This window comes from Oryx dammah, unplaced genomic scaffold (assembly GCF_014754425.2).
Source record: "Oryx dammah isolate SB20612 unplaced genomic scaffold, SCBI_Odam_1.1 HiC_scaffold_27, whole genome shotgun sequence".
NCBI classification, from domain to species: Eukaryota; Metazoa; Chordata; class Mammalia; order Artiodactyla; family Bovidae; genus Oryx; species Oryx dammah.
This window is the reverse complement of record NW_024070211.1, coordinates 135390350-135417226: the sequence shown is the minus strand read 5'-3', so window position 1 is coordinate 135417226 and position 26877 is coordinate 135390350. Positions and strand designations below refer to the sequence as shown.

Below are 26877 nucleotides of genomic sequence, written 5' to 3'. Positions count from 1 at the left end.
TACCTAATCAAGCATTAGACAAGCAAAATCTTCAACGCTTTTTCACTCCCTACATTCTGGCCTTCAGTGCTGCCACAGTTCCTCAGTGGGATAACCACAGAGCAGTCAATCCAATTTCCTGGGCTCTGGTTTCCTGATCCTCTACAGTTGTGGATTATCTTCAAGGTCCCTAATGTGTAATACAGAATGAATCTGCACTTTCATTAGATTTAATTCATACTCAGCATGCTGTAATTAAATTTGTTAAGTTGAGGAAACATAATTCTTAAGTCAAGGAAAAACACCACATATTCCACTGGACTTTCTAATTTTGACAACAGCACTCCTCCCTGTCTTCCCTATAACTTGAGCTTGAAACATTAGCCACCTTTGACTTTTCACTGATTTTCCAAGAGGTCATCATCCAAAAAGACTATAGCATCACAGTCTCTACTGGTACTTGCTTTCCATTTTTTCATGCCTTCCCTTGGAAGATACTTTATCACTTGACACGATTTCCCCAACTCCATGAGCTCCCAGTGTCAAATGCTCCAATAACTCACTAGCATATGTGTCATCCTGAATATCCTCCTTATCATGTGAGGCCCCGCCACATATTCCCAGTCAGCCTTACATTTCACCCTGGTAGCCACTGTACTCTATCACATGACTCAGCTGACCTCTCCCCAGCTTTAGCCCCATATTCATCAATAAATCCTGAGCTCCTTGCAAAGGTCAGGTCCCAAATATTCACTGCTTATGCCTCTGCTCCTACTGTCTCCTCCCCCAGGATGGAAAGTCCTTACTCCTGCAGCCAGGGCTGCCACACACCTCAAAGACTGCTTGCTCTCCCCAGCCCTCAGCTCCAGCACTCCCAGCGCACCTGTGAAACTGTGCTCACACGTCTTATAGCACATAGGCCCATACCTTGGACAGTGCCATCTACTCTCATTTTCTTTCCCCACCCTGACTCCAGACAGTAAATCATAAACAAACACGATCTTGTTTTCCATAATATTTACCACAATGTCTTTCAATAGGAGATAATGAAAACATACTTCATAGCTTTTTTTCCCCTATTCAAAATGAAAACTGAAGTAATACAGAAAAGTACAAAGAAAATAAAGTCAGATGAAATTCTACTATCACTATTCTGGTAAGCAGATGAATGCTAATCTACAAACAGATTTATACAGCAATATCTTCTTATCATTTTGCTATTTCCATGGGATTAAACCTATATATGTATCATTTGTGAATGGTGCATGGTATTCCACCATATGGGTACACCACCTAATAATGGGCATTCAGGTGTCAACACAAACAAAAAGGCTATAATGAGCATCTGGAAACATGTGTCACGTGTTTACAGATGAGATTAAAAAGATGTCGGCACTACGACACCTTTTCATGTGATAAATTCCCATAAGACAACTTATCAATCAGTGAATATACAAATGTATGTATTTTAAAGTCTAACATTTACTCAAATACCTGTTAGATGGTTGTACCAACTTGAATTCCCACTAGCATAGCAAAGTGTTAGGGTGGTGCCACTCTATGCACATATGAACCACTTTACCGCCTTATTAAAAGATGCAGATCCTGATTTTTTTAGCTCTGCGGTGCAGCCTGAGAGTCCACATTTCTACATGTTCCTCGTATGTGTCATCAATGCTACTGGTCCTCAGACCAACCATTATATACTGGGGCAAGAGAACACTGTTTCCCTCCCTCCCCACCAAATCCCCTCAGGTTTGTCTATCACTTTTCATCAGATACTGGCCTGACAGCACATCTTCCTTGTACATGTAGAAGCTATCTGTATTTTCCTTTTCATGTCCCTTGCCTGTTTTCTATTGGAGTATCTGCCTTTCTTACAGATCCAAAAGAACTCCTTAAGAAGATACCTGTATGAGCAGCTGCAGCCTCCTGAACAGCTGGCTGAGACAAGATCTGCCTGAGCTGGTCCTGGTGGGAAAGCAGAGCACGGCCCGCCTTCAGAACATATAGTTTCAACTGCTGGCGCCTCAGCAGGTCCAAGTCTACTTGTCCTGTGGGGAAGAAAGGACTGAGCAGGAAGGCACATGCCACTTGGGCGCACCACCTCTGCTGCTGCTCAGCTCTGAGGAGGCCCTGCCCTGAGGGACTCAGCGGATCATACCAAAGTCTGTCTGTAACCAAAGACTTGCCTTTCCCAGTGTTGTGGGGAAGCACGCTCTTCCTCCCCCAGGTCTTCTCCCTTTCTTGTTCCCCATGCATTACCTTGGGTAGGGGTGACGATTAGATGGCTTAACATAGTTAGAATCAAGTTAGCTATTGTTGCATGCATGCTCAGCCACTCTTTTGTGTCCAACTCTTTGCAACCCCGGACTGCAGCCCACCAGCTTCCTTTAGCCATGGGATTATTCAAGCAAGAACACTGGAATAGCTGCCATTTCCTTTTCCATAACTATCACTAGTATAATCAAATATTTCCTAAACTGCTAAAATTTCAAACCAATACCTACATCACAAATAAAATACTTTCTTGTCTTGCCAAGACATCTATGAGACAATTTTGTCAGAGACTTACAACATACAGTTCTATAATTCATCAAAATCATGGCACTCTCTAGAATCTTGGGGCTTCCCTGATAGCTCTAGAATTTTATCTAATCCAACAACTGCAGTAATGTCCCTGAGTTGACTGAGGAACAGCTCCCATCATCGCTCAACCAATGGCCAATCCATCTGAACACAAAGGCTTCAGGAATGAAAGAACTTACTCTGACAAAAGAACAAACATTGCTCAAACACTAGTTAAGACTATAGCTGTTTCATCATGAAGCACATGTACTGACCTGCAAAACCCTGTTTAGGTGATTTCTTTATTTTGTGCTTTTCCAATTTGCTTCCAGCGAGGTTCACCAACTGAGCCCACACCGAGAGCATGGGCTCCGTGAAGGGCAGGTTAGTGACACTGAACGCCACAGCGGGGAGCTAAAGAAAGAGCATAGAAGCCTTCAAAGTGTGTCCAGTGAGAAGAACAAACAAATGTTCTGAAAAGTTAGCATAATCAGGAATCTTAACTCTAAAATAACACATGTATTCAAAACTGTTTTTACATCTGAAAATATTTTGAAAGATGACCCTGAAGGTAAGATAAAGACTTACATGTATAGTAAATATAACCTAAATTAATTTTTTCTTGTCAACTTTTTAACAATAATTACATGATGGTGGTAGTTATTCTCAAGTATTTTCTATACATTTCAAATTTTCTATGACATGCATATATTCCTATAATCATCAAAAACAGTATTTTATTGAAACATATAGTAAAAGTGCACTTTTTCACTTTCACCTGAACTTAGGTTACACAAAGTAACATAATTCACTCACTTTTCCAACAGACCCCCAGTTCACAGATTTAAGATGACAGTGCTAAATACAGTCATGTCACTCAACACAGTAATTAAGCATTTTCTACATGAAAAAAGATCATCATTTTAAAGGAATCATTTTTAGGTTTTTTGAAAGTTGAGTTGTTTGATAAAAAATAAATTTCATAAATTCACGTTCTAAAATAACTGTAACTGATATTCTTACACAAGACTTTCTAAATAACTAATGCCCTTTCATGTCTTTAAAGGCTAAAATAACACACATGAACTGCTAATCTATACAGCTCTGTGAGACCTGATTAACCACAGAAAGGGAATGCAAACAGAGAAAGAAAAGCAGTTTTCCTCAAGTTGGACAGCTACCTAGAAGGCAGACCCAAACCATGAGAATCAAGCTCCTTCCGGTTCTAATATAAAAGCCCTTCACCTTACTACCTAGCAACCCGAACACAAGTTCACTTACTGGCTTCAGCTGATTCAGTGGGCAAACACGACAGGTTCGCAAGTCACAGAACTGCACGGTGATTTTGCCCTTCGGAGTGATGCGAGTCACGGTGCCTTCTCCAAAGTCATCATGCATGACTTGTCCCCCTAGTCGCAACCGGCCGTCAATGCCTCCAATGACAGCCAGGACTGCCATGAGGCTCCCCACCTCAGGGTTCTCACAGTCAGGAAAGTAGTCATCTAACAGAGCCTAGTGCAGACAGACAGCAAACTTGAGGAGAGCTCAGAGGGCTACCTATTTCTCACACATTTAAAATTAAGCCAAATTTACTTTTTATATTGGTTTCCTCAATAATTTTTCCAGTAAAAAATACTTTTAACTATATCCATGAACAAAATACATGGCATTTAAAAAGACAATCTGAAAGTTAAATCAACACTCTACAGAGAAACACTACCAGATGTACAAAGAGCGTGCAGCACCCACCCCTTCAGCCAGCTTTCCTGCACAGCTGCGAGTAACTGAGTGGAGCTGTGAGTTGATATACTTGTTGATGAGCCCGTTCCACTGGCCCAGGGAGTGCAGGGTGCGGAGCAGCGCCACCACCTCCTCCGCCAGTGTGCTGCTGTGCGTAGCAGTCAGGGAAGCCTGCGGGCGGGCCCTCCGCCTCCTCAGAGTGGATTCTGTAGAACATACACAAAGGAAGGGCTACATGATGCCCTGCTTGCTCACCCAGGACACCAGGAAGGAGGAGAGCTGCCCACCTCTGAGGAAAGGGACATCTGAAGAGCAGGTGGTGAGCAAGCTGCCCAGGAAACCAAAGAGTTTTTCCACAAGGCACTCCATGTCCCTGGCCCGCTCTGTCTTGTCCCATGATGGCAGTACTGCTTGCAGCAAATGTACAGCTAAGATCTGATAAAGGTGATTTAAAACAACAAGTATTAAAGAAAGCCATTATCTGAAAAATTATGAGGTAAAAGATTTTAATTTTTGTTCCTGTAATGCAACTAATCGTGTGAAAATTCTAATATTATTTACAGCCACATAATTACCTCAAAGTTGATTAATAATATGAATTATCAGGTTAAAAAATAAGCTACATTATGCATGCAGATACTCATTTAATTATTCTTTAGTTAAAAAACAATTTCTTTAGTTTAATTCTTCTCAAGACAAGTATACCACAACTATGTCACGTGAAGATGAGAGCAGCTGGTCATAGAAAAGCAAGTCATCTAAGGCTTAACAACTTCATCAATTTAAAATAATCATTATCTTTAGCCTCTTCTCTCAGGGCTTCCAAGGTGGCCCTAGTAGTAAAGAACCTGCCTGCTAATGCAGGAGACGTAAGAGACGCAGGTTCAATCTCTGGGTAGGGAAGATCTCCCAGAGGAGGAAGTGGCAACCAGTCCAGTATTCTTGCCTGGAGAATCGCTATAGACAGAGCAGCCTGGCGGGCTACAGTTCCAAGAGTCACAAAGTGTTGAAACAACTGAAGAGACTTAGTATGCACTGGTATCTAGAAAATCCACCCTGTGTTAGTTCTTTTATGCACTCAGGAACCTAATTACGATGGCCAGCCTGATGCCAGCGCTGATGGGGCCCCCAATCCCAAAACTCACAGTGAGCGTGGATCAGTGTGGCAGCAGCGTTAGTTACCTGCCGCTGTAGGGAGGCAGCGGTGAAAGGCGAGTGTCCCTCCACGACCTTCATGAGCAGCGAGATCCAGGGCGGGGAGCTGAGGGCCGCGCACATGTGCGGCGTGAGGGCGATGCTGCGCACAAAGCCCAGGGTGCACCAGCTCCGGTGCTGCTCCCGGCACACTAGCCTGCTGGGGGAGGCTGGCAGAGCAAGACAGACCAGCTTGGCACCCACGCTCTAAAAACAAGCACTCAGAACCACCTTTACTTTCAACTTACCTAAGTCACACATTTTCAATAACCAGCTCCTTTACAAATATACTACAATATCAATGATTCTAAGTGAGAAGAACAGGAGAATACTTTCAAATTAGCTCAACGAACACTTTACATTTTAAAATCTCTAAGGTACGTGGAGTAATTCAAACTCGTTAAGGAATTTCATCTATGTACTGTCTCTAAGCAGTAGGAAAACAATCTATAATTCAATAGCAGTTATCTGTGGGAGGGCAAATACCACAGTATGTAAATTTCACATTTTAAGTATCTCCCATGAGCTTGTTTGTATTTAATCTGCATCATAAATTCCCAGCCCAAGTTTTAAGAAGGCTGTATTCCTAGAAAAGGAGTAAGAGGTTTTCATGAGACAGTGACCCTGACTGCTCCTCCAGGGTCTGCACTCATGGACACCTGGGGCTTCCACACCCTCCTGGCTGGCAGAGACTCTGAGGTGGGAGTATGCCACGTGACCTGCTCAGACGCCAGACTAGCTCCCCTTCCCCAGTTTCCATAGTCCAACTCCCAGCTTACTAGGGACACCGCTCTTCAGACACACACTCAGGCCACTCACTCAGTCACACTTAACTACACATGTGCACAGGCCCTGGCACCCCACATCAGATGCCACTCTCACAGTCACTCACACAGTCAAACTCTCCACATACCCAACTACACACATGCACACTCAATCTCACTCAAACTCACACATGCATACACGCTCACACTTGCACACATACACACACACACACACACACACACTTGCTCCAATCACTTCCTCGACTTTTCCCACACTTACACATACTCATATTCACATACTCAAACACTTTGGTAGACTGAATTGTACCCTCAAAATTCATGTTCACCCAGAGTCAGATGTGGAAATAAATTCTTCACAGATGTAATTAAGATAAAGATTGAGATGACATTATACTGGATTAGGGTGAACCCAAAATCGAACGAAGATACTTATAATAAGAGGGAGAAAAGAAGAGGGGAGGCATTCAACTAAAGATGAGGCACGAACTGGAATGATATGACCATACACCACACGTTTGAAGCCTAGAGGTACAAAAGCTAAAATTCAGGGTCTTACCCCAGAGTGTCAGAAGGAGCATGCCTTGATTTTGGACTTCTGCTATCTAGAATTCTGAGAATGTGAAGTTCTTGTTTTAAGCCTCTGTTAAGAGTTGAATTATGTTCCGCCACAATTCACATGTTGGAGTCCTAATCCTTAGTACCTCAGAATGAGATCTTGTTTGGAAACAGATGCACCAAGTTTAGATGAAGCTAAACTAGATTAGGGTGCATCCTTAATCCAGTGTAAATGATATCCTTATAAAAAGGAGAAATCTGGAGACAAACACATACAGGGAGAATGCCATATGAAGATGAGGGATGCCAAAGGGAAGATGAGGGAAGCCAAGGAATGCCCAAAGATTGCCAGCAAACCATCAGATGTTACGGAGGGCCCTGGAACAGATTCTGCCCTCAGACTCATAAAAAAGGACTAGATCTGCTCATTCTTTGATCTTGAACTTCTAGCCTTCAGAACTGTGAAGAAGTAAATTTCTGAAATTGAGACGGCCCAGGCTGTGGTACTTTGATGTGGCAGGTTGTGCCTGTGATGCCATGTACACCCGCAGAGTGTGCGACACCCAGAGTGAGCTCTACTGTGAACTACCAGCTGTGGGCGCTAATGACAAATCCGTGCAGGCTCATCAACTGTGACAACCATACCACTATGGAGGGTGGTGCTGACAACGGAGCACGCAGCTCCACGGTAATTCCACAGAAGTGCCATGTCTGCGGTAATTCATCACAGCAGCCTTACCACACTCACACACACACACCCACAGTCACCCACATACACACACACCCAAACTGACAGCCCAGTTCTGACTCTTTGGCCCACAACTCCCCACTGCATACATGTCTTGTCTGTTGTTCCACTCTCCACCAACATTCGCAGCAGCCCACAGAGAGTCTTTGTGGCTTCACTCTGCATAACTTCAGCATGGACTCCAGCAGAAAGACAAAGAGTTTGCAGTAAATTAACAGTGCTGGTAAGCATCATTGCAGTGGGGTGAATATTCCTTTCAATTTGTTCAGCTTCTGAAAAAAAGAATCAAAATAAGGAACTACACTTCCAAAAAAAAAAAACTGGAAAATGTCTCTACATGTAACCTAAGGGATTTAATATCACATATTTCTTCTCTTACTGTAGAAAGGGAAGCAGTTGTTTACATTAAAGATGGAATTCGGGATGCACTGAACACTCCCCCTAATTGAAGGGAATAAGACTTTTCCATTACAGTTTAATTTTTTAAAGCAATCTCATCCTACAGCTCAGAAACACTAGAACAATTCCAAGGATTCATTCCTTAGAAAAACAATTTCAATGTCAGAAGCTGGCTGCTGCTAAGGTGGCTGTGCCCTGGACAAGTGTTAGGTGGGTGCTTCCACGGAAGGGAGCTCACATGTACGGATCACTGGATCTTTGATAAGGAATACATGTGGAACCAGACCATCTTTCTGTCACTTGGCCAGCCCTGTTCAGGCTCCAACTTCACAAGTGAAACCCCCTGGCAGAGAGGCAGGAGTAAGGACAACTGGCCTGGACACCGTCAGATGCAATGATAACATATCAGCATCGACTACCTAGGTGGGGCCGCACAGCCTTCCCATGAGCTACTCCTAACGTGCCCCAGACAGGCATCATCGGTTTATGTCTGATATGCGTGGAGTGGCCTGCACACACCACGGGCACAGAATGCCTAGCCCGCCTTCCACACCACCCCTTCTCTAGTGAACTGAGTCTCTCGGGTTTTCTCTCCTAACGATGAAAGTGATCTTGGGAGCCTGTCATGCCATGCATACAGCAGACACCAGAGCCCCCAAATCAGTGCCAGCCTCCTGGACAGTCTCACCAAGACTGGTATCCCAAGGTCTTTCAGACATGTCTGAAAAATGTCACGAAGCCCTCCTCCTACAATTCTGCCTCTTAATACATAGGGTTTAACTTTCTGAGGTCACCAAATTCTCATCTTCATTCTACCGATAGTAGTAAAGTACTGACTAACGCCACACTGTGTGACACATTCTGAGAGAAGGTGAAAGAAGGAAAACCGCACGCTTCCGGGCATGGTGAGGCAATGTCCACTACATAAGGCACTGGCTCAGGGATGCCAAGAAAATCCACCTGAGAAGAGGACACAGCAGGCTCTATGCTACTTCACCTGCCCCCACAACACTATCTCCAAGAGGGACAGGAACTATCCTGCCCCTGGGCCTATTTCAAACAGACCTTCATGGAAAGCTTCACCTACGGAGTGCCACTCTCACTCCCAAAAGAAAGCACATGTGCACAGCTTGCCAGGGCCCCCAAACACCCACCAGAGTCATCCTCCGTGTCTGAGTCCTCTGCCGAAGGCTGTGTAGAGACTGGGAGCTCCGCCAACTTCAAGTCATACTTCCCCTCCTTCCCCATCCTGTAAGAGTTGGTGCTGCCTGTGTCCCACTGGACCCTGATCCACCCATCCTCTCCAAGTTCACCAATCACACGGCCAAGGCCAGGAGGAGGTCCATCCTGAGGAAGCCAAAACAAAGAGTGGTTAAGAGGGTACAGGCCTCTCTCTGGAACACTGTCTATAAGGGTGGCTGCACAGACTTCAAGTCAGCAGAGGGCTCCAAACCCACCTATACTCAGAGCTCACTTCATCACTGTAGTGAACACCAGGACTAACCTGCCCACACTCCTAACAAAAGAGGCAAGTGGGGAAAGAACTACCTCACTTAGCATCCTCTATAAGCCAATGCAGACACCAGACTTTCCAGCCTGGTCTGCCACCCTGCTCACTGCCGCCCCCATCCCTCATAGGGCTTCACAAGGTTGGGAACCTCAAACAAGCATGAGAATCTCCTCACTCCCTTTCACTCTTCAATTTTCCCTCAAATCTTAAGACTGAAACTCTACTTCTAATTTCCATGAGTAGAAGCTGTTTTCAGACTGCTGCTATTTGTCCTGGACACACTGATTTCTGAGATGATTCTCAGGAGGTACATGCTTAAAAGTGAAGCTGAGAAAACCTGGACATGACCAGAATGCTCCACATTACAGGAGGGTGCACACTGGCCTAGTTAGTCACTCCAGTAATGGTGTAGAGCCCAGTCCCAACCTCTACTCAGGAAGACCCGGCAGACACATGGGAGCAAGGTGCTGGGGGGAAAAGGGGAAAGCTGGACACTGCCCAAGCAGGTGCCTGTAGCTGCGGGGTCAGGATACCTAACAGGCACCTGGCCATCAGCTCACAGAGGCAGGGTCAGAGCCTTCACAACATGACTACTCAGATGTGGTTTACTCTCTCCTGCTTACCCTCACTCTTGCTCCAGGCTGAGCCTCAAGTCAAGCCTAGGCCTGGAGAGTCCCAAAACAAGCAGCTACTCCTCCAAGATATGGTCCTGTTCAAGGGCCCTGGAGCAGGCTGCTGCCCTTCTCTATTGGTTCTGAGATTCTATTTGCCCACCCACGAATCAGTAACTACATCGCCTGTCAACCACACCTGTCTTTAGAGTGTAGGTATTTATTCCAGTCTCCACCCACTCATCGCATGCAGGTCAGGATGCGCAGAGGGTGACTAATGTGTGGCTAATGCGTTTAACTCAAATCTCTAAGGACCTGATCACCCCATTTCCAGTCCACGCCTCTCATGACCCTGGTTCCAATCTTCATCATGGCGGCCAACTCTGGCCCCGAAACTGGCAGCTGTACCGGGGCTGTTTCCTTCCGTGTCTCTTCCAAAACTGTAGCAGAAGCTCCTCGGGCAGAAGCATTCATGTCTTCTTCAACATTATCACAACTAGGGCCTATCAGAGCATCAGAAAAAGCAGATGAACCAATAAGCAGTTAAGTATTAATGAAGATGATAATTTTAAATAATCTATAGTGTAGTTTTTACCAGTACAACAAATACCATCAAAAATTTACTGATGAGAACTAAGACTTCTAAAAGGTAAGGAGAGGACAAAATATATAAATATGTATTAGAAATACGTAGAGGATTTTAGAAACTCTCAGAAAAGATATTTACTCTATTTCCAGGAATTATGATCCACTCCAAAAGCAAAAATGATTAGAGAGACACTCATTACTCATATTTTTATTAGAACAGGAAAACAAATGATAACCATCTAAATGTTTTAACACTGTGAGAATTAACAATCTTTAATTATGGTAATGTGAAGAAAAGAGCTGATAAAGAAGGCCTGATACTGCTGTCCCCAGAAAAGCCTGTTTACAGGGTTGGCCCTCAGCTGGCCTTCAGGAACCTGGATCTCGTGAAGGCTCCCACCAGTCGTTAACTGCCAAGAAGCCATTCCTGTGCCTACACTGCACAAACAACGTGGTCTGTGCTAAAATCTGCTTCTTTCTGGGGGGCCTGAAGCTTACTCAAGTGCCAGGCAGAAATGCCTACATGACCTGCCCCGTGAAAGCCCAGGGCACCAAGTCTCCATACTTTGCATGTAAAGACAACACTTCACATGTGTGGTCACAACTCTTTGTCAGGGGAACTAAGCGCATTCTGTGTGTCTCCACCAGGAGAGGATTTGCATCCGGTCTCTCTCACATTTTACCTATGTGCCATGGCTGATTCTACTTCCTACTCTTTCACTGTAACAAGCTTTAGCCCTAAGTATGACTGTATCTGGAGTCTTGAGAGGCCTGCGAGCAAATTTTTAAAACTGGAGGTGGTCTTGGGAACCCTGACACAGGGGTGGCAGCAACAGGATTTGCTAGAACAATGTGGACTCACTCAAATATTGCAAAACCATTGTCTGGTACAAGAGAAAATGAAGGAGTAGGACATGATGAAGATTTGGTCCCTGGCGGCCACGGAACCACTCACAGTTTAAAATAGAAGCTGAGCTGTAATCAGTGAGAAGTAAAATTTACCAATGTATTCAAAACAGGAAATTTAACCTCAGGAGCCAGCACCCTTGCCTGAGGGAGGGATATGCACACCCCTGGTAACCCTGGGGTTTTTGTTCTCTCTCCAGGACAGAAAAGGGCCCCAAACATTCCCAAAGATGGGCTTGGTCAGGTGAAAAATTTAAAGTTTGTGTTCTGCTCTCCTCCAAGAAGGAGGAAAAAAAAAATTTGTTCAATTCCAAGATCAGGAGTAAAGCTTTAAATAAACCGGAAGGAAAATAGTCTTTTTCTCAACCTGGGAGTGCCTCTGTGAGGCCCCAAAAGGGGCGGGGGTTCCATCTAGTTGGTACCTCCCCAGGCAGCTATAATGGTAACACTGTAAACACTGAATTTACTGCTAAGGGTTTGAATACATTTTGCAATGAGGAAAAAAGGAGAATCTTTTTTTAAGTGATTTGTATTCTGTGGCTATTGTATGTGGATATATACAGAAAAATTAATATAAAATATTGTATGCTAATGATTTCTTATATGAAAGAGAATCACCTTGATTAGAGAAAGCAACAAAGATAGATATGTATTCATTGGACACAGCTCCCTGGCTTTTCACAGTCAGTACTGTTAACAGAGGAAGCCCCCAAAATTAACAGCTTGTGCTCTGACTTTTAGCTATTGGGGTCTCTGGAAAAAAAGGGAGACAACAGGAAAATAGAGGCAACTTTAGATGGCGATATATTTTTAAGATTTTTAAAAGCAATTTTTAGTTGCTAATGAGGTCCACAGAAATCAGCTGACTCAGAGTCTGGTGCATATTTCTGAATGGGTCCTGTGGGCACAGAGACTAGCAAAATCAAATTGCTTAGGAAAGCTTTGCTCTTTCATTTGGATTTAGAACACTGGCCCTGCAGTATCTAAAAATTTCAGCAAAGAACAACATTATAAATGAATCAGATTTACCAGACATGAAGGGACATTCTATACAAAACCAGCAGAAAACATACTCTTCTCAAGTGTTCACAGGGAACACCCTCCAGGAGAGGTAGTATTTTAGGTCACAGAATGATAAACTGAAATAAACTAAAATCATATAAATTATATTCTCTGATCACAGTGGAATGAAACTAGAAATTATAACAAAAGCTAGGAATGTCATAAGTATGTGAAAACTAAACAACACACAAGTATGTGAAAACTTGACAGGACAAAGAAAGAAAAACCACAACAAAAAGTAATACTTTGAAACAAATGAAAACAAAAACACAATATAGCAAAGCTTAAGAGATGCAGCAAAAACAGTACTAAGGAGGAAATTTAAATCTATAAATGCATACTTAAGATCTCAAAACAACTAAACAACTATACCTGGAGGAACTAGAAAAATAAGACCTAAGTAAACCTAAAGGTAGCAGAAAGGAAATAACAAACATCAGAACAGAGATAAAGAGAACAACAGAATCAACAGTGAACAATATGCAATGGCTGGATGGCATCACACCCACCTCTTACATCACATACATCTCCTTTTAGACTGGCAAAGTCTACCAAACACTAAAGAAGAATTAACACCAATTCTAACTCTTTCAAAGACAGACAAGAGAAAACTACTCGCTAACTTACTCAATGAGGCCAGCATTACCCTGATAACAACAACAACAAAAATCTATAAAATATTGCTCAAAGAAATGAAGGAAGACCTGAACAAATATAAAATAATCTCATATTCATGGAATAAAAGACTTAATATTGTTAAGAGGGCAGTACTCTCCAAAAGTACCTACAGAGTCAATACAATCCTTGAAAATTTCAATGGCCTATTAGCAAACATGGAAAAGCCAGACCTGGAAGTCATATGGAAATGCAAGGGATGAGAAATAAGTAAAATAATCGTGAGAAAGAAAAAGTTGAAAGACATACCTGTCAATTTAAAACTTACCACAAAGCTCTTATCAGAGTGTTCAAAACAATGTGGGATTAGCATAATGACACACAGAGAACAACACAAACAAACCTGAGATTCTAGAAATAAACTTAAATAGCTACAGTTAAAATGATTTTTGACAGGGGTACTAAGAATTTGAGAACAGTCATTCCAAAAAATGATACTGAAAAAACTGGATAACCAAAAAATTAATAAAGTGAACCCTCATCTCACATCATATTAAAAAAATAATCTTAAAGTGGATCATAAAACTAAATACAAGACTTAATCAAGAAAATATAATGGGTAATCCTCATGATCTTGGATTTGGCAATAATTTCTTAGACATAACATCAAAAGCACAAGCAACAGAAGAATAATAAGAATACTAATAGATAAACTAGACATTTTATAATTTCTGTAAACCAAAGTAAAACAAAATCCAGAATGAAAAAAAAAAAAGTCCTCCAATCATATCACTGTTAACAGTCTAGTATCCAGAATGTCAAAGGACCTCTACTACTCAACAACACACACAACTGAATTTTTAAATGAGCAAAGGACCTGAATAGACATTATCTCCTAGATATACAAATGGCCAAGAAGCATGGGTACAGAGACTAATGTCATTCAGTATTGTTGTTGTTTGGCCACAAACAACAACAAATAACTTAGACTTTACCAGTCTTAGTTACATCTCCCTGTTTGTAACTCCACGGACTGTAGCAGGCCAGGCTCCTCTATTCTCCACTGTCTCCCAGAGTTTGCTCAAATCAATGTCCACTGAGTCAGTGATGCTATCTAACGATTTCATCCTCTGCCACCCTATCTCCTTTTGCCTTCAATCTTTCCCTGCATCAGGGTCTTTTCCAATGAGTTGGCTGGTTGCATCAGGTGGCCAAAGTATAGGAGTTTCAGCATCAGTCCTTCAAATGAATATTAGGGTTCATTTCCTTTAAGATTTACTGGTTTGACCTCCTTGCAGTCCAAGAGACTCTCCTGAGTCTTCTTTAGCACCACAATTTGAAAACAACAATTCTTTGGCACTCAGCCTTCATTATGGTCCAACTCTCACATCTGTACATTATTACAGGAAGTTTGTTGGCAAAGTGACATTTCTGCTTTAAAATATGCTCTCTAGTTTTCTCATAGCTTTCCTTCCAAGGAGAAAGAGTCTTCTAATTTAATGGCTATAGTCACCATTCACGGTGATTTTTGAGCCCAATAAAATTGATCACTGCTTCTACTTTTTCCCCTTCTATTTGCCATGAAGTGATAGGACCAGATGCCATGACCTTATTTTTTAACGTTGAGTTTCAAGCCAGCTTTCTCCCTCTGCTCTTTCACCCTCATCAAGAGGCTCTTTAGTTCCTCTTCACTTCTTGCCATCAGAGCGGCATCCTCTGCATATCTGAGATTACTGATATTTCTCCCAGCAATCTTTGATTCCTCCAACTCAGTATTTCACATGATGTACTCTACAAGAAAGTTAAATAAGCAGGGTGACAATATACAGCTTTGTCATACTCTTCTATCAATTTTGAACCAATCCATTGTTCCATGTCCACTTCTAACTTTTTCTTCTTGACACACTTACAGATTTCTCAGGAGAAAGGTAAGGTGGTTTGGTATTCCCATCTCTTTTAAGAATTTTTCCACAGTCAAAGATTTTAGCAATGAAGCAGAATTAAGATGTTTTCTGGAACTCCCTTGCTCTCACCATGATCCAACGAATGCTGGCAATCTGATCTCTGCTTCCTCTGCCTCTTGAAACCCAGCTTGTACATATGGAAGTTCTTGGTTGAAGTCCTGGTAATGGACTTCCCTGGTGGCTCAGATAGTAAAGCATGTGCCTACAATGCAGGAGACCCAAGTTCAATCCGTAAGCCGAGAAGATCTCCTGGGGAAGGAAATGGCAACCCACTCCAGTACTCTTGCCTGGAAAATCCCATGGATGGAGAAGCCTGGGAGGCTACACTCAATCCATGGGGTTGCAAAGAGTCGCACACGACTGAGCGACTTCACTTTGTTTCTTTCTTTCTTACCAATATGCAAAATGAGTGCAACAGTACAGCAGTTTGAATATTTGTTGGCATTGCTTCTTCTTTGGGATTGGGGTGAAAACTGACCTTTTCCAGTCCTGTGGCCATTGAGTTTTCTAAATTTGCTGACATACTGACTGCAGCACTTTGACAGCATCATCTTTTAGGAATTTAAATAGCTCAGCTGGATTTCCATCACTTCCTCTTGTTTTGTTCATAGTAATGCTTCCTAAAGCCCACTTGACTTCACACTCCAGGATGTACTGCTCCAGGTGAGTGAAAACACCATCCTGGTCATGCCAGTCACTAATACCTTCATTGTATACCTCTGTATTCATGCCACCTCTTCTTTCCAATCTCTTCTTCTGCTTCTGTTAAGTCCGTGTCCTTTCTGTCCTTTATCATACCCATCCTTGTATGAAATGTTCCCTTGATATATATCTCCAACTTTCTGGAAGAGATCTGTCTTTTCCCATTCTGTTGCTTTCCTCCATTTCTTTGCACTGTTCATTTAATAAGACCTTGCTAGTCTGTGGAACTCTGCATTCAGTTGGATATATCTTTCCCTTTCTCCCTTGTCTTTGACTTCTTTTCACAGCTATTTGTAAAGCCTCCTCAGACAATCACTTTGCCTTCTGCATTTCTTTTTCTTTGGGATGGTTTTGGTCACTGCCTCCTGTACAATGTTATGTACCTCTGTTCATAGTTTTTCAGGCACTCTGTCTACCAGATCTAATCCCTCGAATCTATTTGTCACCACCACCAAACAATCATTAAGGGATTTGATTTAGGTCATAACTGAATGGCCTAGTGGTTTTCCCTACTTTCTTCAATTTAAGCCTGAATTTTGCTTCACAGAGCTCATGATCTGAGCAACAGTCAGCTCCGAGTCTTGTTTTTACTGACTGTATAGAGCTTCTCCATCTTTGGCTACAAAGAACATAATGAATCTGATTTCAGTATTGACCATCTGATGATGTCCATGTGTGGAGTTGTCTCTTAGGTTGTTGGGAAAAGGGTGTTTGTTATGACCAGTGTGTTCTCTTGACAAAACTCCAAGGTCATATTTGCCTGTTATTCTGAGTATATCTTCACTTCCCGTTTTTGCATTCCAATCCCCTATGGACATCACTTTTTGGTGTTAGTTCAAGAATGCGTCATCAGTTCAGTTCAGTCGCTCAGTCGTGTCCGACTCTTTGCGACCCCATGAATCACAGCAAACCAGGCCTCCCTGTCTATCACCAACTCCCGGAGTTCACTTAGACTCACGTCCATCGAGTCGGTGATGCCATCCAGCCATCTCATCCTCTGCGGTCCCCTTCTCCTCCTGCCCCCAATCCCTCCCAGCATCAGGGTCTTTTCCAATGAGTCAACTCTTCACATCAGGTGGCCGAAGTATTGGAGTTTCAGCTTCCACATCAGTCCTTCCAAAGAACATCCAGGACTGGTTTCCTTCAGAATGGACTGGAAGGATCTCCTTGCAGTCCAAGGGATCCTCAAGAGTCTTCTCCAACACCACAGGTCTTCACAAAACTGGTCAACTTCAGCTTCTGCAGCATCAGTGGTTGGGGCATAGACTTGGATTATTATTATGATGCTGAAAGGTTTGCCTTGGAAATGAATCAAGGTCATTCTGTAGTTTTTGAGATTGTGCCCAAACGCTGCATTTCAGGCTCTTTCATAGCCTTCTATGAAGGCTACTTCATTTCTTTTCAGGGATTCTTGGCCACAATATTAGACATAATGATCAACTGATAAATTCACCCATTCCCATCCATTTTAGCTCACTGATTGCTAAGATGTCAATGTTCATTCTTGCCATCCCCTGCTTCACCACGTCCAACTTACCGTGATTCAAGGACCTAACATTCCAGGTTCCTATGCAATACTGTTCTTTACAGCATCGACTTTACTTTCACCACCAGACACTCCACACCTGAGCATTGTTTTCACTTCTCCCTAGGCGCTTCATTCTTTCTGGAGCTATTAGTAACTGCTTTCCTCTCTTCCCCAGGAGCATACTGGATACCTTCCAACCTGGGGAGCTCATCTTCTGCTGTGTTATCTTTTTGCCTTTTCATACTGTCTATGGGGTTCTCCAGGCAAGAACACTGCAGTGGTTCCCCATTCCCTCCTCCAGTGGACCACGTTCTGTCAGTACTCTTCACTGTGACATTCTGGGTGGCCCTGCACAGCATGGCTCATCACATCACTGAGTTATGCAAGACCCTTCACCACAAGGCTGAGATCCATGAAAGGACACTCAATATTAGAGAAGCATAAAACAAATCATAATGAAATATCACTTCACACCAACTTGAGCAGCCTAAATTAAAAAAAAAAAAAAATCACAAAATAACTTGCGTTGGCAAGGACATGGAGAAGCTGCAACTCCTGGCCCACTGCAGGTAAAAATGTAAAATGATACAGTGCTATGGAATAGTTTGGCAATTTCTCAGCAAGCCGAACATAGGAATACCATATAACCCTGCAATTCTACTCCTATGTATACAACAAAGGGACTGGTAACAAGTTTGCAAATAAAAGCCTGTACACAGATTTCCTAGCAATACTACTTAGCATGGCCAAAAGGTAGATATAAGCCAATATCCATCAAAGGATGAATAAAACATAGTATATTCATATAATATTTATTAGCCATAAAAAGAAATGAAGTACTAATATTAATGCATGCTAAATAAGCCAGATACAAAGGGCTGAAATTTGTTTGTATGATTTCATTTGTATGAAATATCCAAACAAGTAAGTCCACAAAGATAGAAAGCAGATTTGCTACTGCCAATAATTAGGGGAGTGGGAAGTCAGGAGTCACTGGTAAATGGACATGTGTTTCCATTTCAGGTAATAAACAGTTATGGACAACAGCATTAATGCTTGCACAACATTGTGGATGTGATTACTGACAATGAATTATAAAATTATGTAGAATGGTAAATTTTATGTTATTTGTACTTATCCACCAAAAAAAAAAAAATTTATAGAAAGAGAGATCAAGACAAACCATTGAATTTTCACAAGTGACTTAGGGCAATGCCAACCCACCAATGAGACGAAGTGCTGTCTGTGTAAGAGCAAGCGTGCCAGAATTCAGCAGAAGGCTCAGATTGTGGGCACCGTGCTGCAGGGTGAGCATACTGAGCATTACCAGGAGAAAGCGAGCTTGTGGGGTCGTCCCCAGGCTTGGTCCTGATGGGTTCTCATTTGTAATGGTTTGCAAGGGGACAGGCTGGATACCTAAAAGGCATTGGCACTCAAATAAATTTCTTGTGCATTGATCCAAGAACATAGAGAAGAAAGCATTAGCAATTTTTTATAGTAAGTCTGTCATTTTCATCAGATATCCACAGAGTGTGGACATTGGGCAGTTCCATATTACTTTGTAATAATCATACCACCGTCACTTCACATGTAGCTGTCTCCATCTATCTACAAAACTTGTAACTCTGCTCCTCTAAATATCCCTAGTGACTCACTCCTTTCATGTCAATTACAAGAAAGAGATTTCGCTTGTCTTCCACAAAACCACTTCTCCCTCTTCTCTGTAGATGCTTAAACCGTTAAGGAAATTATGTACTAATATAAAATACATTTTAAGGTATACTGTGTGATACACTTAAAAATGTTAAAATATAAAAGCTTTGTATTAGGATAGTACAATATTATATCTTCTGTCAAATTCTGAAAGCTTAGTTTACAATATGAGACAGTTTAAAGCACCTTAGATTATCATTCTAATGTACAAAGTTATGAAAGTCTTCAAAGCAAAAATTAGCATTTCAAACTTTCCAGAATATATAATTAAGAGACAAACTAAGAAATAATGCTGATATCATCATTGACATCAATAGCAATTTTAATATAGCCTTTTAGCCACCAGATTTTTAACTCACCAAGTTCTTTAAATTTGGCATTTGCATCTATCAAAACATTTCGAATATTTTGAACAGCCCAAGTATACAGCTTGCCAAAAGTTACTTCAAGCAGCATCCGATTAAAAGGTGGGATCAAATCAACATCCTTTAAACAATCGGTAAGGGGTTCCCTTCAAACAAAGATGAAGAATTTTACTCAGAATATTGCCAGACTGTTAACTTCAATAAAACAATGCTCTGTTGTCACAGCTTCCCTTAATTAAGAAAAAAATATTATAAAGTTTTACCCTATATCAATCCCTTCTGGAATAAGTCTTTGCCATCCACAGAACATAGCATACTGCACAGATGGAAGTAAGAAATTTTTGGCTGCCAGTTTTAAAATTGTATCTATCCCTTCCAGGCGAACTTCTGCTCTTTCCAACTGTGAAAAAAAATCAATACATACTGTTAAGTGTTTATGTATTATCCAAGACAGAGAAGAATAGTCTTAGCAAATTTACCTGTTTTAGTAGGCACTTTCTCATTTTTTCCACATCCACTGGCTCTTCTTTAAGGGCAAATTCAGCAATTGTACTGAGGAGTGCAGACTGAGGATACAAACCCTGAACATTCTGCTTCAACCATTTGTATTTGTGAACACCTGTAACTGTACTCAACAGTGGCTGCCATTTATCCTGACAAATGAAAACCATTTTCACCATCAGTTAAACTTATTCATAAGATGTGCTCTAAAACAATTACTCAAAGAAAATATAAATAAATGTCACTAGGTTTAAATTGGTAACGTATTTTAAATTTAGGAACTAATGATAAAAACCATCATGTCATAAACAGTCTTATAAATCAATGTATAATCTGTATATTTAGGTACCTTGGAATTGGCTAACTTGACAAAGTTAAATTATCATCCATGTTAACAGTTTTTGGAGCAAAGGATACATTCAATGAATGAGTGAATAAATGAATGAATGAGTAAAATGGTGAACAAATAATGACACAGTATACAGCTAAGAGTAAAAGAAAACACTTCTCCAGCTACTGATTTGACCAGGGCACCATAAGTCGAGTGCATTTAAGCATCGTTGGGGCAGTTATTCACGCTGTTGGTAACTACCATAGTCTCTACTCATATTCAAAAACAAAGCAATAATATTTGTAGATTCCCTTCCATTGTGTTGTGCTTCTACACAGCCAGTCTTAGAATCACAAAAAAATACTTCACCTTGGGTGATTTAATTGTAATGGGTCTTTTGTCCACATTTATAGGACTGTGAGGCAAAATGCAAGCTTCTTCTACATCACTCTCTCCATTTCCAATTTTTTCTTCTTCATCAGTAGATTCTGGCTTCTTAGGAACTATGTTTAAAAACACCATTCATTACAAAAATCCTTAAACATAATTTTACATTAAGAAATGTTTAAATTTGCATGAAGGCAGAGGATATGAATATTGTTTTCAAAGAAACATGTAAATATCATTGTCAAGTGCTCAAATTACAAAAAGTAAGTTCAGTCGCTCAGTCGTGTCCAACTCTTTGCGACCCCATGAATCGCAGCACACCAGGCCTTCCTGTCCATCACCAACTCCCAGAGTTCACTCAGATTCACGTCCATTGAGTCATCCAGCCATCTCATCCCTGTCGTCCCCTTCTCCTCCTGCCCCCAATCCCTCCCAGCATCAGAGTCTTTTCCAATGAGTCAACTCTTCACATGAGGTGGCCAAAGTACTGGAGTTTCAGCTTTAGCATCATTCCTTCCAAAGAAATCCCAGGGCTGATTTCCTTCAGAATGGACTGGTTGGATCTCCTTGCAGCCCAAGGGACCCTCAACTATCATAATTATTCTCACATGACATTCAATAATAACTCCCTGCTACTGCATGTCAGGGACAGAAAGATAGTGACAATGTTACAATGGAGAGAAGCCCTAAAGAATGAGAAGCTCAGAGGCTACAAACTTTTTCATAAAGGGACAGAGAGGGAATAGAGTGAATATTTTAGTCTTTGTAGGCTATTCAATCTACTGCAAATACTCTACTGCTGCAGCATGAAAAGTAGCTAAATTTGTGAACACTGTTATTTAAACTTCATATAATTTTCATATGTCACGTTCTTCTTTGTTTTTCATAAAATAACTTAAATGGAAAACCCAGCATTAGTTCATGGGCAGTACATAGTAAATGGCCGGCTACATTTGTCAACAGATCCCAATCTGCCCACTCTGGACTAGTATATTGGTTCTGTCACCAGGGTACAACTGAATCAATTAGATGCCTTTGGCTATGTTAGTCATTTTTTGTTTTTTTGGCTATGTTTAGTCTTTTTTTTTTTTGGCTGTGCTGGGTCTTCATTGCAGCTCTTGGACTCTTTCTTGCCACGTGCAGGCTTCCACGAGTTGTAGTGCGTGCGCTTCTTTTTGTGGAGCATGGGCCCTAGAATGTAGGGGCTCAGTTGCTTGTGGCTCACGGGCTTAGCTTCCCCACAGCATGTGGAATCTCAGTTCCCTGACCAGGTATCAAACCTACATCCTCTGTGTTGGGAGGCAGATTCTTAACCTCCTAGCCACCAGGGAAGTCCCTTAAGTTAGTCTTTTAAATGAGAGAAATTTCCGTTGAATTTGCAATTTAATATGTGGTGTTGCTTCTCTACTTTTGGTACTCTTCAAGGCTTTTAGTCTAATTCTTCTACTTTATAATATAAATAACAGACAACACAATAAAACACGAACATACCAAGTCTGGGTTGCTCAAACCCTGCAAATGCCCAAGAAAGGCCTGTATCATCTGCACTGGCCCTTGCCCAGCTGCTATGAACTGAGCTCTAAAACCTAGACACACACTCACTAAGAGTGTGCCTCAGGCATAGGACCACCTCAACCAGAGTGAACAGAGAGTTTGTGACTTACGTCAACTGTTCTACTCTGGATGGAGTCTGGGCAGCTGAGAGCAATCATGCAAGCCCCACATGGCCACGTGACTGACAGTCAACAACAACCCTGGACACCAAGGTTCAGGCAAGCATCCCTGACAGATAGCTTTGTCACATGTCACTGCTGAGAGAACCAAGCAGGACTCTGTGGTTCACCAGAGGGAACACTAGAAGGAAGCCTGGGCCCGGTTTCCTCTGGAATTTCCTCCATGTGTCAATTTTTGCTAATCTTCCTCTGCCCTTTTTCACAGTAATAACCTAGAGTACAATAGCTCTTCTGAGTCCTGTAGTACCCTACCAGTGAATCATCAAAATTAGCACAGGACCAGTAATATTAATTATTTAAAAATTGCAATTAAATATATAACCCACATCAAGACATTTTAAGAGGTGACCATGTGAACTCAGAGTCCAGGGAAGCACCAGCCACATGGGGATGGGCCTGTTCTCCTTCCAGCTAAGATGCTATCCCCTGAGTCTCCTGGCCTCAGGGGTTAAAGGGGTCTCAGAAGTGCTCTTGCCCTATTTCCTAGTTCAAAGCATTTCCAGGATCCAGATAAGCTATGGTTTAAGCTCAGGAACAATCAATTCAGGATGGCTTCTAAAATAAGTCTTCCATCACATTATTGTTTGTAATATTCATCAAAAACTCACTAATTAATATTGCTTAAAAGGCTGATCTGGGCATAAATCAATATAATTCATAAGAGTATAATCAGATACCTTGGTAGGCTTGTTTATAATCACAAATGACCAAATTATAAAGTTTTTTATGTATTTTCACTCAAATTTTGGTTAATACAAAAACTCTTTTTCTTATCCCTACACAGCTGCTTCCTGAAAATAGCAGTAACTCTTTTGGTTCCTTTTATAACAATCCTCCATGCTTCAGAATATTCAATATTTCCAAATAAAGACATTTATTCACAAGAATGGCAAGAATAATTGCCACTGGAAAGATTATATCTTTCCATATCTCATTACCAGGACAACTGATTTAAAAAACACTTCACCGTCCCCATCAATTTAATAAAGTTCACAGTATTTTTCAGCATCAGTTTACTAGTTACCAAATCATAACACATTTAGTCCCAAAGCTGCAACATTATCTCATGTCTTGGTAAAATAAGCAGCATTTGTATACTTAATCATGAATACACATAAAAGCATTATAGCAGTTGTGAAAATGCCCATGTGGTGAGCAACAGCCAACAGCCTCACTCAAACCATAGACAGGAGGGGGACACAGGTGAAAGCATCCCCTACACCCTTTACCTTCTTACCTCTCTTCTTCCTTCGTTCTCGAATTATCTTCTGAGCTATCCTCTTCCAACGGGGCAAAGAACTTAACAGTTTAAATTTGGACATTATAGAGAGGTCATTACAAACTGCAGGTCTCAGTTCATTAAAGAGGAACCTCAATCGTTCAATGACTGGGGCACAGACCTCCTTGTAAGAACGGCCCTGTTCTTGATGAGTCTACAAAGTTAAATATGAAAGGACAACTTAACAACAATACCCTGCCAACTGTCCACAAAGCACAGAAGAAAGAGAATCAAAATCTACTTACCTTAATGAGTGAGCATTTTGCTTGATAAACAACTCTACAAACATCCACCACTGATTTAGGCAATGTTCTATGCTTTACTTGCTCAATACCAAGTGTACCTGCATGAACTAAAGATAATGCCACATGACCTGTGAAAGATATTTAAGATAAAGTGAAGATTAGTTATGACTGTGAAATATGTCAGTTGAAAGATCTATAGTACAGCTAAAATACTGAGATTCATACCTAAATCTTCATGTTTTAAGAGGCAACATAAGAGTAAGCGGCCAACTTCCTCCACAGGATGCTCGGGGGGAAAGGTGATGGGTGTGGTCAAGTGGCACTGCCTACAGTATCTTTCAATCTGACACAGAAAGTCCTGCAACAGAAACAGCTGGAGGTAACTTCAGAGCCAACCTTGCAACATCATCATAAATTCTAAGTGCTGCAACTTCTGATGCACTTGTGATCAGCGATGCTTCTAAAACTTCACTGGACACAGAAGTGAACCAGCCTCTTAAGAGCCCTCCAAATAAGATGCAAACAAAGTCTGTGCTAAGCTCTTCACAAGTCAAAGTCCTAAGGTAAACAGAAGGCACAGTGTGGGAAGGCCTCACTCACCTTCACATTGTGATCCTGAATGTTATTGTCAGCGATGGCTTGCAGGAATGCCTGGGCATGGTCCCCCAGGGCCTGTCTGTGGGAGCAGAGCCGGGACTTGCTGGCAGGAGTGCCCCCAGGAGAGCTACAGTGGTCCTCATCTTTCTCCTCATTGTAGCTGTAGTGGATCTGGCTTGTCTGCAGGCCGCCGGAGAAGATGGATGACTGCAGCCACTCTAGAGAGTGCATACACAAACGTTAAAACAAAATCTGAGTGCACCATTCAGAAATAAACACTAGGGGAAAAAGAAAACTAAGTACTTCATTTAGGAGGTGAAATTCAGGATCACTCATATGAAAGTCTCATCTAACATATTTACATAGATTGACTTATAATTCCTATATCTACTTTCCAGTTACTCAACACATCTCAAGTATGGAATCAGAACCCAAAATAATAGTTCCAGTCCACCATTTACTGGCTACCTGCTCAAGTACAGAGCTGTCCAGTTTCACAGATGCCATGTTAATTGAGTCTGTTTCTAACAGGGAAAAGAAAATGAGACACCACTTACACAAGTAATCCCCAACCTCAGCTGGGATAACTATATGCTACAAAGTCTATAGTGGGAATGTGCAGAAGCAAACACCCCATTATTTGAAGGGCTGATACAGAATTTTTTTTATGATCTGGATGAAGACCATGACACTGAGCATCCAGGTAGGAGAACAGCACATGTGAAGGGTTCCAAGAAGAAAAACATGTTCAGGGTAATACATCTCCCTAAAGCATTAATCAAAAGACTAGTTCCAAATTGGGAAAGGAGTACGTCAAGGCTGTATACTGTCACCCTGCTTATTTAACTTAGATGCAGAGTACATCATGCAAAATGCTGGGCTAGATGAACCACAAGCCAGAATCAAGATTGCCACGAGAAATATCAATAACCTCAGATATGCAAATGACACCACCCTTACGGCAGAAAGTGAAGAGGAAATAAAGAGCCTTTTGAGTAAAGTGAAAGAGAAGAATGAAAAAGCTGGCTTAAAACTCAACATTCAAATAACAAAGATCATGGAATCTGGTCCCATTACTTCATGGCAAATAGATGGGGAAACAATGGAAACAGTGACAGACTATTTTGGGGGGCTCCAAAATCGCTGCAGATGGTGACTTGCAGCCATCAAATTGTAAGACGCTTGAAATTGTAGACGCTCGCTTGGAAGAAAAGCTACGACCAACGTAGACAGCATATTAAAAAGCAGTTTGTGATTAATTTGTTGACAAAGGTCCAGCTGATTTTCTCAGTGTTGCCCTCACACACCTAGTCTGCTGGGACTCCAATTTCACCATAGTTCCACCTCCATGAAATCTTTCCCTCCACCCACTCCTCACCTCCCAAACCACTTATAAATGACTCCATTTTATCTTCTACCACCATCCAACCTGACCTGTTTATGATGTCTAGGTACAGGAAGTAACTAAGGGCAGCTGCTGCAGCTGCTGGTGCTAAGTCGCTGCAGTCATGTCTGATTCTTTGCGACCCCACAGACAGCAGCCCACCAGGCTCCTGTGTCCCCAGGATTCTCCAGGCAAGAATACTGGAGTGGGTTGCCATTTCTTTCTCCAAACTAAGGGCTGCTGCTGCTGCTAAGTCACTTCAATAGTGTCCGACTCTGTGTGACCCCATAGACAGCAGCCCACCAGGCTCCCCCGTCCCTGGGATTCTCCAGGCAAGAACACTGGAGTGGGTTGCCATTTCCTTCTCCAATGCATGAAAGTGAAAAGTGAAAGGGAAGTTGCTCAGTCGTGTCCGACTCTTCACGACCCCACGGACCGCAGCCTACCAGGCTCCTCTGTCCATGGGATTTTCCAGGCAAGAACAGAGTGCATCTAATTCTAAACCTGCTTACATCCTCAGTGCCTAACATGGAAAGTTCCATGAGAAATAACTCAAGAAATATGCATTGGACAGTCAGTGGAGAAATACACAAATATGTGAAGAGTCATTCCAATGTATCATATGGAATATGGAGAAAATGTAATACTCTAGGTGGTTACGAACGTTGCCATCCCAAAATACACTGAATTGGAATCTGGTAAAAACACAATCCTCAAACAGAACTGTCCCGAGGAATCGTCAATCCACAACATGTAGATTTCTAGGCACCAGGGAGCTGAGCCAATCTGTTAGAGGATGTCGAAGGGAGACCACACACAGGCTCAACCTTCCTACACACCTGTCAGCTTGCTTCCTTTGATGCCACAGATAGCACAAATGAAAGCCAC

General features: G+C 41.9%; 1 protein-coding gene across 5 annotated transcripts in view; it reads right to left on the bottom strand.

Annotated features, from left to right (window-relative positions):
• HERC2 (HECT and RLD domain containing E3 ubiquitin protein ligase 2) overlaps nt 1-26877 on the bottom strand; it is a 237601-nt gene that overhangs the window by 113787 nt on the left and 96937 nt on the right. For 4 of the 5 annotated variants that reach the window (XM_040227910.1, XM_040227909.1, XM_040227906.1 and 1 more), the window contains 18 exons: nt 24609-24823; nt 24234-24366; nt 24009-24136; nt 23722-23917; nt 20734-20867; nt 20012-20185; nt 19796-19932; nt 19527-19678; nt 18679-18870; nt 10405-10592; nt 9123-9315; nt 7659-7841; nt 5470-5651; nt 4575-4722; nt 4297-4493; nt 3829-4059; nt 2823-2961; nt 1890-2033 (listed from right to left, as the gene is read on the bottom strand). In XM_040227910.1, coding sequence (XP_040083844.1) covers nt 1890-2033; nt 2823-2961; nt 3829-4059; nt 4297-4493; nt 4575-4722; nt 5470-5651; nt 7659-7841; nt 9123-9315; nt 10405-10592; nt 18679-18870; nt 19527-19678; nt 19796-19932; nt 20012-20185; nt 20734-20867; nt 23722-23917; nt 24009-24136; nt 24234-24366; nt 24609-24823 — 3066 coding nt within the window. The remainder of the gene's footprint in view (nt 1-1889; nt 2034-2822; nt 2962-3828; nt 4060-4296; nt 4494-4574; nt 4723-5469; nt 5652-7658; nt 7842-9122; nt 9316-10404; nt 10593-18678; nt 18871-19526; nt 19679-19795; nt 19933-20011; nt 20186-20733; nt 20868-23721; nt 23918-24008; nt 24137-24233; nt 24367-24608; nt 24824-26877) is intronic. The other variant, XM_040227911.1, reaches the window with a different exon arrangement.